Genomic DNA, 12,256 nt, shown 5'->3' on the forward strand with positions numbered 1-12,256 from the left:
AGCTAGAACCAATTAGTCATCCAGTAGAGAGATCAGCTACAAGTCATCACCTTATAGAGAGTTTAGTTACAAAGGAACCACCATGTAGAGAGTTCAGCTACAAACATATCAGAGTGCAGCTATGAACAGATCACCCTGTAGAGAGTTCAGCTAGAAAAAATCATCCTGTAGAGAGATCAGCTAAAAGGATCACCTTGCAGAGAGTTCGACTACAAACAATTCACTCTGCAGATAGTTCAGCTACAAACAAGTCACCCTATATAGAGAGATCAGCTAGAAGAAGTTACCCTGTACAGAGCTCAGCTACAAAGAAACCATCATATAAAGAGTTCAGCTGCAAACAAATCATCCTGTAGAAAGTTCAGCTACGAACAGATCACCCTGTAGAGAAATCAGCTAGAAACAAGTCACCCCATAGAGAGAGCAGCTACAAAGACACCATCCTGTAGAGAGTTCTATTACAAACAGATAACCCTATAGAGAGTTCAGCTACAAACAATTCACCCTGTAGAGAGAGCTCCTAGAAGATGTCATCTTGTAGATAGTTCAGCTACAAACAACAAACCACCCTGTAGAAAGATCAGCTAGAAGAAGTCACCTTGTAGAGAGTTAAGTTACAAGCAAACCACCACGTAGAGAGTTCAGCTAGAAGAAGTTACCTTGTAGAGAGTTCAGCTACAAAGAAACCATTCTGTAAAGAGCTCAGCTGCAAACAAATCACCTGTACAGAATTCAGCTACAATCAAATCACCCTGTAGAAAGATCAGCTAGAAGGAGTTACCTTGTAGAGAGTTCCGTTACAAAGAAACCACCATGTAGAGAATTCAGCTACAAACAAACCACCACGTACAGAGTTCAGCCAGACAAAGTTACCTTGTAGAGAGTTCAGCTACCAACAAACCATTCTTTAAAGAGCTCAGCTGCAAACAAATCACCTATATACAGAATTCAGCTACAAACAAATCACCCTGTAGAGAGATCAGCTAGGAGAAGTTATCTTGTAGATAGTTCAGCTACAAATAAATCTCCCTGTAGAGAGATTAGCTAGAAGATGTTACCTTGTAGATAGTTCATCTACAAACAAATCACCCTGTAGAAAGATCAGCTAGAAGAAGTCACCTTGTAGAGAGTTCAGCTACACACAAACCACCTTGTAGAGAGTTCAGCTAGAAGAAGTTACCTTGTATTAGGGAGTTCAGCTACAAAGAAACCATCATGTAGAGAGTTCAGCTGCAAACAAATCACCTGTAGAGAGTTCAACTACAAACAAATCTCCCTGTAGAGAGATGAGCTAGAAGAAGTTATCTTGTAGATAGTTCAGCTACAAACAAATCTCCCTGTAGAGAGATCAGCTAGAAGAAGTTTCCTTGTAGAGAGTTCAGCTACAAACAAATCACGCAGTAGAAAGATCAGCTAGAAGAAATCACCTTGTAGAGAGTTTAGTTACAACTAAACAACCATGTAGAGAGTTCAGCTATAAACTATACCTTGTAGAGACATCAGTTAGAAGAAGTTACCTTGTAGAGAGTTCAGCTACAAAGAAACCATTCTGTAAAGAACTCAGCTGCAAACAAATCACCTGTACAAAATTCAGGTACAAACAAATAACCCTGTAGAAAGATCAGCTAGAAGAAGTTACCTTGTAGAGAGTTCAGTTACAAAGAAAACACCATGTAGAGAATTCAGCTACAAACAAATCACCCTGGAGAGAGATGAGCTAGAGGAAATTACCTTGTAGAGAGTTCAGCTACAAAGAAACCACCATGTAGAGTTCAGCTGCAAAGAAATCACCCTGTAGAAAATTCAGCCACAAACAAATTGCCCTGTAGAAAGATCAGTTAGAAGAAGTTACCTTGTAGAGAGTTCAGCTACAAAGAAACTATTCTGTAAAGAGTTCAGCTGCAAACAAATCACCTGTAGAGAATTCAGCTACAAACAAATCTCTCTGTAGAGAGATCAGCTAGAAGAAGTTACCTTGTAGATAGTTCAGCTACAAATAAATCACCCTGTAGAAAGATCAGCTAGAAGAAGTCACCTTGTAGAGAGTTCAGCTACAAACAAACCACCATGTAGAGAGTTCAGCTAGAAGAAATTACCTTGTAGAGAGTTCAGCTACAAAGAAACTATTCTGTAAAGAGTTCAGCTGCAAACAAATCACCTGTACAGAATTCAGCTACAAACAAATCTCCCTGTAGAGAGATCAGCTAGAAGAAGTTATCTTGTAGATAGTTCAGCTACAAATAAATCACCCTGTAGAGAGATCAGCTAGAAGAAATTACCTTGTAGAGAGTTCAGCTACAAATAAATCACCCTGTAGAGAGATCAGCTAGAAGATGTTACCTTGTAGATAGTTCAGCTACAAACAAATCACCGTGTAGAAAGATCAGCTAGAAGAAGTCACCTTGTAGAGAGTTCAGCTACAAACAAACCACCATGTAGAGAGTTCAGCTAGAAGAAGTTACCTTGTAGAGAGTTCAGCTACAAAGAAACCATTCTGTAAAGAACTTAGCTGCAAACAAATCACCTGTACAGAATTTAGCTACAAACAAATCACCCTGTAGAGAGATCAGCTAGAAGAAATTACCTTGTAGAGAGTTCAGCTACAAACAATTCACCCTGTAGAGAGAGCAGCTAGAAGATGTCACCTTGTAGGGTGTTCATTTACAAAGAAACCACCATGGAGAGTTCTGTAATAAATATCTAATCCAAAACAGCCAAGCTGTAAAAAATGAGTGCGGCCCTGAGAAAGGCTATGGTGAAAAAAGATGTGAAATCCAAGGTGGCGGCCAAGAAATGGCTGTGATGGTAGGTTAATGGTAAAAATTTTAATAACAACAATTCATGTGAATTTTGTGCCAAGACCAAGCGGCACCAAATTCACCTGAATTGTTGTTATTAAAATTTTTACCATTAACTACCATCACAGCCATCTCTTGGCCGCCACCTTGGATTTCACATCTTTTTTCACCATAGCCTTTCTCAGGGCCGCACTCTTTTTTTACAGCTTGGCTGTTTTGGATTAGATTTCACTTCTTTTTGTATTTGTATACCCCAAAGCCGGCCATAAAGCCAGCCTATGGCCGGCTTTAGGGCTTTTTAACCTGTCATTTTTTCTTTACTACAGGAAGAAGAAAAGATGAAGCAGGGTGATTTCTTTGTAGCTAACCTCTCTGCAAGGTGGTCCTTCGAGCTGATCTCTCTACAATGTGACTTGTTTGTAGCTGATCTCTATACAGGTTACTTGTTTATTCTAGCTGATCTCTTGAATTCTCTTCAGGGTGACTGCTCTATTAGGATGACTGCTCTATTAGAGTATCTCGATCTCGCACTTGCTGCACTAAGTTGGATTTCGTGTTATAACTCCGTGGCTTTAAGTCTGATTCTTCTACATCATTGAAGAGCCGTACTAAGATGATTATTCCATCTGTACAGCGAATTTCAAAGCATTACCCCAAGCGGTTTTTCTGGTAGGCGTAGCAAGTAGTCGTTTTTTATTAGCTAATCTCGATTGCATAATTGTTACACACTGTTGGTTGTTTCGTTGTATCTTCCTGGTTTTTAGCTCGATTTCTTTTAAACCACAGAAGGTTTGAGGTTCCATAGTTAACCTATTCACCGACCGATTTTCAGCTTCTTCCCATACGCGGTTTACCCTGTAGGCGTGACAACATATTGGTGTTATTTTTCGTGAATAATCGCTCATACCTCTTTGCCTGTTTATCGTATTCCAGCCAAAGTTGGTACAGAGATGCACCTTTATACCCCCCTTCTGTGTGCCATATTTCAAGGCAATCGGATATGGCGTTCGCATTTTATAGCAGTTTTGTAAGTGTGCGAAAAGAGGAAAAAAATAAGAAGAAAAAGAAAACTAAGAAACTAAGCCAATTTTTGGAAGTCGCATATCTCAGGAACTCTTGAAGCGATTTCACTCAAATTTGGAATGTGGAGTGCTGAAGTTGGAGGGCAAAAATCGTCTTGTTTCATCAAGGCAGTGCAGAACTACGGAGGTGCGAAAATTGTGTTTTCTTTCGTCCTGTCAATATACTCACGGGTGTTGTGTGCCGGCTTCTTGGGCCGCACAACATACTACCGTGTGTCTTGATATTCCCGTGTCCTTGGACCCAATAACTATTAACTATCTCTTTTAGTATTACTGTGGTACTGTACTTGAAGCATGAAATTCATGTTGTTTTTGTCTGCTGTTCTTTCCAACAGTATTTCACAGTTTGCTGTTTAAATTAATGATGAATGCTATGTACTTTGAAATACTTTTTATATTTTCTATTGTCATGTTGATTGTCTATAATAAACCTTGTGCTGTAAAATTTTGTGCAGTTAGAATATATTATGCCGATATGGCAATGGGATTTGAAACAGCCATTTATTCATCTGCATACCGAGTACATATTTAAATGCTTGACTAACTCAATTGAAATAGTCAGGAAATCTCCCTCCTTATACCCTTTTCATTAGTCAACAATAGACAATAATATTATGTCTAAAAACACAAGCTAAGGCTATCACAACAGAGAAAACAAAGAATACTATGAAAGTTGTCTAACATGTAATACTGTTCTGCAAATGAATATTTTAAACCATTACAGTATTGGATAGTATGGTTGGCTTGGACTTATTTTTAGTTTAACAAGTACACAGAAAAATTTCCATGAAGAATGCACTGTTTGTACTGCAGTATGCTAAAAGGCACCTGTCGGACCGAAGCAACATTGAACAGTGAAAACATCAAGCCCATAGACTTAGTTGTTATCGAGTTATGCTTGTCTGAAGGAATCTGTTAGTTACTTACTCAGTCAGGCAGTCAGTAGAAAATTCCATTAAATAATTTTTTTTAATTCCGTAGCAACTTGTTGAAAGCGTTTTGGGCCAATCTCAAAGCTTGTTTGGGTTGCATGGCCAATGCTGCCTCATCGTTGTTAGGGAAATTGAGGCTGGTTTTGGGTGATGTTATTTCATGGGCCATGCCTACTCCTGTGTGGTTTCCCTACTATACTACTATCGTACTGTATGATATCAATTATAGAGACCAACCTCCAAAATTTATTTATAATGTACAGATAATGTTTTGTATAAAGTGAAAATAATAATATCATTTGTAACATCTTCATTATAATTATTTGTAATGTCAAAAGGGACATTCAACTATGTAACATCATGAACATTTCACAAAAGAAGTTGAACCTTGTGAAAGTTGGACATGAATCCCATAAAGTATGATTTGCATGCCTAGTTTCTGAACCAAAGCTATTGAGCAGTGCAAAGTTTAGTGCAGACTTCAAAGTTGATAGTATGAAAATGATGTACAATGGAACCTTGATTATCCGAACATTGACTAACCGAACACTTGATTATCCGAATGCCTAATAGATTACTCAATTAAAGTACTTTGTCAACAAGTGTATGCTTCATTAGAGTAGTTGAGCAAAGCTCTGTATAAAAATGTATGGATATTCAATTTTACGTATTTGATTATATGAACACCCTTTCCCCCAATTAGTTTGGATAATCGATGTTGCACTGTATCAACGGTGATAGTACAGCAGTGATTGTCTCTAGCAAGAAGTAAACATGAGAAAGTAATAACCATAAATGAAAGTAAAGTAATAGCTACGTATAAAAGTATCCACCTGAATAAGTAGTTTACCTTAATTCGCTTTATTTTTGTGCAAATTTTTTTGTGATAAAAATTTTCATGTAAAAATATATTTGTATCAGTTACGTGAATGACTGCTCTATTAGAGTAGTTCAATGTTGTGTAAAAATTTTCGTGGAAGAATTTTGCATACAAATTTTGCATACAAAAATTATTTTACAATGAAAAAAAGCAAACTGCGGTATTGCATACTTCAATCATAAATTTTGGGCTACAGTATGCACCAGCGAAAATCTGAAGGGAGTAGTAAAATCAATACAGTTTTCCTAGAGCTTACAAATGTACATTATTACTACTGCATTCTTTTCTTTTACTACAGAATTATTGGAAGCTCTCTTTTCACTACCACCTATTGTAACTACTGATATATCACTACTGCCTAATAATAGTATCAGTTCATCATCTGGATCACATCATCCTGCAACACTCCACCAGATAACAAATAATTCATCAGGAGGGACTGACTCAACCCCTGTTATCAGTACTCCAATAGCATCACAACCCACCCAAAGTATACATACTCTATCATTTTGTGTGCAAGCATGTTTACAAGTTGTTTGATAGAAGTGTGGGTGTCTCTTCAGAGTGACTTGTAATGTAGCTAAACTCTACAAAGTTACTTGTAACTTAGCTGAACTCTCAACAGGGTGTCTGCTGAACTCTTTACATGATAACTTGTATTTAGACCAAATCAGTCAAGCTGGTAAAAAATAGCGTGGTTCCCAAAGACCAGGGTGAAACAATTTGTAAACTGCCAAGAAATGGCTGCGATGGTACAGTGTAGGTCAATGGCTAAAAAATTTAATTTCTTCCTGTCTATATACTCACAGTGTTGCATGCCATGTTCTTGGGCTGCATGACACACTACCTTGTGTCTTGATATGTAGGCTGGTATGCGCAAAGTAGGAGACACAGCTATAACACTTATAAAGGCCAGGTTATTAACACCGATTGTGGGTAACCAAGCCGAACATTGCGATGACGTTCCCTCTACAGTACTGTTTCCATCTGAGATATTGAAAGCTAGTACGCTATGAGATATATCACTAACCTGCATTCGCTGTTTGACTCTCATCATGTAGTGCTCAGCATGACAGCGTGATCACATATAGACTACGCGCCTGACTTATCACCATGGTGATTATCTTGAGTGAAAAAAGCAGCTAATAGTAAACAAAACCTAACTTTATCCCTCTTCACTAGGTGTGTGATCTTTTCAGTATAAGCGTACTACCTACAGAAATGTTCAGCAGCATTGATAGCGAGTTGAAAATATAATCAGTGTGTAAGTTAAGCTTTGTGGTACCATATGGCCCCTATAGTGGTGAGAGAGATAAATTATTAACAAGTAGAGTTTATTTTTTAGCAGTTCAAAAAGTGCATAACACTTTCCCAGCCTAGTGATATTATTAGACTAGTAGAATCATCATGTAAGGAGTACGACCATCTGCATGTTGTCAACATTGTTTCATGATGATAGTACGTAATTCCTATATGCATGCTAAATAAAGCCATCCAAGAAAAAAATTGTTCCATCTCAGAGTGAATTTTCATGCTACAGATTGAGATGCATGAAGTTTTATCCTTTACAAACATGTACGTACTTTTATGTATTATCCAGCGTATATAATCATAAATTAAATATCTATTTCATTGATTAACAACTTGAATTGAAGCAACACATAGTTATCATAACACATTAAATGTAGTTGTTGCATTGTGTAAAGTATTGTAGTTCATAGTGCTTACATGCAGCTGCAATTTAAATTTATTATTGTAGTATTACTTACATGTATATACACAGGAAATGTGTCATCACAAATAGAAGTAAGGGAGCAACTGAATTATGAGTACAACCGTTTGAAAAAAGGTTAGTGTTGACAGAATTAAAAGACCTTCACTCATACTATAGTCTAATGTATCTACGTAGTGGCATATTAAGGCAATTTTGAGGTTATCACAGAAACCATTTTTATCATGCAGTATGATAGTACTGTATAGTAGGGACCACAAAGGAGTAGGTGTGGCCCATGAAACACATCACCCAAAACCAGCATCACTTTTTCCAGACAACGATGAGTTGGTTAGGGAAACTATGCCCAACAAGCCTTCAGATCAACCCAAAATGCTTTCAACAAGTTGCCATGGAATTTTGAAAAAAATAATTATTTAACAGAAAACAACTGACTTGACTGACTGACTGACTGACCGACTGACTAGTAACTGACTGAATGATGCCTTCAGACAAGCATAACTCAACAACAGCTAAGGATAAGGGCTTGATTTTGTCACAGTTCAATGTCGCCTTGGCCTGAGAGATACCTTTTGGCATACCATAGTACGTACAATGCATTCTTCATGGACCTACCAGTGTACTCCTTTGTGTCCCATTCATCTTTGCTGACAGCAAAAAGTGTTGATTTGGTGGTAGCACATGATGGCTTCCATTTGTAACAGAAATTGTCCATATTTTTCGTAGTAGCTACTTTGATTGCAGAGGTACTTTTCAAACAGTTTTTGATTCATACTGCTGTGTAACGGGTTGAACATAGCTGACAATGAAGGGTAGTGGATACTTCAATTTTCAGATGATAATTGATATAACTGGGGTGTGTGGCACCATTTGATGTGGTATGCATGGGTTCACTAGTCATAATAGTTATTTACAAACGAACAAGTATCAAAAAGTGTGGAATTTTCAACTAGAGTAGGGACCATAGCATATTGATATAAAGTACTGAAAGAAGCAGGAGTATTGCATGATATTAAATCACAGTAAAAAATAACAAGTGTTATATCCTTACTGTACATTTCCACTATGGTATCTTGAACACAGTAGGGATATATATATCTACAGTGATTTAATATCATGAACTACTCCAGCTTGTTTTAGTACTTGTTATCAATGTGCTATGGTCCCTACTCTTCTTGAAAATTTCAAATTATTTCTGTACTTGTTTGCTAACTTTTTGTAAATCATTATTATAACTCCAGATTGTTTCAGTGCTTTTTATCAATGTGCTATGATCCCTACTCTAGTTTAAAATTGCAAATTTTTGTGTATAGCTATCTGTAATAACTTCAGCTGCTCTAAAAAGTATTTAAATATTATTAATAATTTATTCATCCCTAGCTAGGTGGCTGTCCAATAACACTATTCAAGACTGGTACTTACAATGCCATACACTATAGAGGGGTTTGGTATAAAAAGTAGGCCTGGGAACAAAGGACCAGAGATCCAGGGACCAATGGGAAATTTAAATACTTCATAATGTTATACTTGTACTAGGTACTTTTCAAAGTCACAGTAGCTAGTCTCTCATAGCCAATCCACCTGATGTTAGAAATATTGTAATCACCTCTGAAAAGGGGTCTGCAGCTTAGGCCACTTGTGCTGCACTATGAGCATTCTAGTCTAATAAGTTGTCTAGCTATGTACTAAAGTTATACAAACAAATACGCTAGGGAAATAGCTTCAATGAATCGATCAATGCATGTTACACCACTGATCATGAGCAGCTCGACAAACAAACTTCTTGAGTCATGTGGCACATGAAGGTGAGGATATCCACTTGATTAACACTACCAGTTGCTGTAGGTGTGACGAATGAGTAGCTTGTGATAGGCAGTCCAGTACAGATCCACCTCAGAGTATACACTTTAATTTCTAATTAACTTAGGTGTCGTGTGAATCATCCTGTGATTGTGACAGAGAAAAGGCGGTCTGACCTACAAAGATATGGTATCTGGTACAAAATTAGAATGTATACACATTGTGTAGTATGTAAAATTCCATGCGAGTTTGGGTTTCTGTGGGTCCTTGATCCCCAGGTCCACTGTTTATACTGTAGATGTGCACTATAGGGTGACTGGATTTGATGCCTTATGAGATTTCTCAGTGATATAATTATAATATTATAGTGAATTTGAAGAGGTGAAAAAAAAATTTTTTTAACTGGTATGTTGCTCTGAAATTTACTTTGGTATAAGAAACCATGCTTCTAATAATTTGTAGCATGTGCAGCCCATACTGTACAGTACAGTTACCTTGCAATGCCAGTGCCAAATGGTTGATGTGCCATAATTTAGCTCCTAACACAGTACGCCAGATCATTGTCAATCAAGACCAAAGCTTTCCATTCAGGCTTGTATCTGTGCCAGGATAAGATGGCTTTCAAAACGTTTTATTGTAGTTTGGAGAATGATGAAGCTTTAAATGGTAGTTTTGTATAGTCATTAGAGTTTCTCTGGTATGCAATTTGGATCAGTTTTGTAAAATCTGATTCAGAATTATGTATTTTCCACTACAGGAATAAAGTGTCCTCCACCTCCACCACTACCACCCAACTATGTGTGTCGACAACATCTGTTAGAAGAAATGGTCAGTAAATTATGTCAATCCACCATTGATCCAAATAGTTATGGAACAAGTTTAACAGTGACTGGAGCTGGTGGATTTGGCAAGACTTCTGTTGTTACTGCTCTATGTCATCATCCTATGATAAAGGAACAATTTACAGATGGTGTTGTGTTTATGGAACTTGGACCACAAGCTACTGATCCCAACATGAAACTGAAAGGGTTATATAATTTATTAACTGATGATTCGTGTGATGTTAATGTTGTGGAACAACAAATCAATCAACTTACAAGTCTTTATTGTCGTAATCTTCTTGTCATTATTGATGATGTGTGGCATGTTGAAGATGCTGAGCCTATAGTGAAGGCATTTAGTAACTGTAAAATAGTTCTCACTACCAGGATGAATGACATTGAACAATACATACCTACCAAACAGGTAGTTAGTGTAGGTCCAATGGAGCCGAGTGAAGCTATCTCCTTACTTGCCTGTAAAGTGATTGATATCAGTCAACTGTCACAAGAGGATGTAAGCTTACTTGATGAACTAGCTCAAGATGTCCACCTGTGGCCATTGCTTCTCTCCCTTGTTAGAGGACAATTATCTCATAGCCTGAAACAACGTAAGTTGTGTTATCACGATGCAATTTATAGTGCACAAGCTAAACTACACGATAAAGGACTAATAGCTTTTGACAAGAATAATATTGAAAGAAGTCGTAAATATGCTGTAAAGAGCTGTATTGAAGTGACCTTGGAGTTACTAACAAAATCTTTATCAAATAAAATGAAAACATTAATAATATACAATGGAATTGGTATATCACTACAAACAGCAGTATTACACAATTTATGGAATATTACTGAGCTTGAAGCAAGCGATACTGTCGATGTATTATGGGGCTATGGCCTAGTCCAATATACAGATACTGCATTACCTCCATATAATAATAGACAACATTGTGTGGAGGTTCATGCTGTCATCAGTCAATACATCATTGAGTGTATGGATAGTCTTGAAGTGCTCAACCTATCACCATTTGGGGGTGGATTAGATACTATTACATCACTTAGTGATGGACTGCATCAAGAATTTCTAAAATGTTCTGCTGTGCATGTGCATGACACATTAACAATGACTGCTATTGACTATTTGAAGTTTAAATTAAGTGAAATAGAAAATCTTTTGTTACCTTTCAGTCTTAAAAAGATCAACGTGCAAACACTAGCTGACCCTCATCATGCCATATTAATGTTACAAGGAATAAAAGATGATCTATTGGCATCACCGAACATTACTACGTTTTACCCCACATTGAATGATGAAATTAAATCACTGATCAATGACTGCCACAAAATAATAAAAGATGTTCATAAGTTAAGTAGAACATTAAACCAAAAGGTTCAACAGTGTCTTACTCAAAGTAACTATCACAATTTGATTGAAACAGTCTATACATATAGCAATAAATATCCTATTGCAATGGTAGCACAACGAGCAGTTACTATGGTGATGAAAATCATCTCACACTGTGATGGTAAAGTAGGTGATAATATCATGAAGAAATTTGAGCTGCTGAAGATGATTACACCTGACTATCACTTCATAGCTCTACAAATATTGCCTTATGTACAGTTGTACTCTAAAGAGCTTCAACAAATTCATACCTCATTACAGGCAGGATCACCTGATGTAGAAGCCACTCAACAGTATTTCTTGTTTGGACAGCATGATGAAGAAATTGTGTTATTGAAGGCTAATTATCTCATCAAACTACAAGAAGTTGCTCCTAACTTTGTAGCTACACGAAGCATACATTAGAGAATATAATTAAAGCAAACTAACATTAGGTATATTTTAATCATCACAATTTAATACATGCACACATGTATTTATACAATACAAAATATTCACCCATTGCTCACTCTAATAAGTCTTTTGTCTTAAATTATGGCAATCACCTACTATAGTAGTACAGTCTGGAAATAGTTCTTCACCCTACCAAATATTGTTTTTTTTGCGTGTGAAGATTTTCATGTTCATTTGATTTACATGTATAACTACTCTATTAGAGTATCTCAATCTTCTGCAAACAAATTGTCATAATTATCAGCTGAACATGAAACATTATTTTACAGCAAAGACAGGTATATAACAGCATCACAACAGTCATGCAAAGGTCTTTGAGTTTATGCCTCCAGCACCAATGTTTACTTTTGAAGCTA

The 12,256-nt window shown here is 36.8% G+C and overlaps 1 protein-coding gene across 1 annotated transcript in view; it reads left to right on the forward strand.

Annotated features, from left to right (window-relative positions):
• Positions 1-11,958, forward strand: part of LOC136246692 (uncharacterized) — a 109,359-nt gene extending 97,401 nt beyond the window's left edge. Inside the window, exons 4-6 of the mRNA XM_066038231.1 lie at positions 5,991-6,182; positions 7,476-7,541; positions 9,982-11,958. Of these exons, the coding sequence (XP_065894303.1) occupies positions 5,991-6,182; positions 7,476-7,541; positions 9,982-11,852 (2,129 nt within the window). The 3' untranslated portion in view covers positions 11,853-11,958. The remainder of the gene's footprint in view (positions 1-5,990; positions 6,183-7,475; positions 7,542-9,981) is intronic.
• The last annotated feature ends 298 nt before the right edge of the window (positions 11,959-12,256 follow it).

The sequence above is a fragment of the Dysidea avara genome, chromosome 2, assembly GCF_963678975.1.
Source record: "Dysidea avara chromosome 2, odDysAvar1.4, whole genome shotgun sequence".
Classification (NCBI taxonomy): domain Eukaryota; kingdom Metazoa; phylum Porifera; class Demospongiae; order Dictyoceratida; family Dysideidae; genus Dysidea; species Dysidea avara.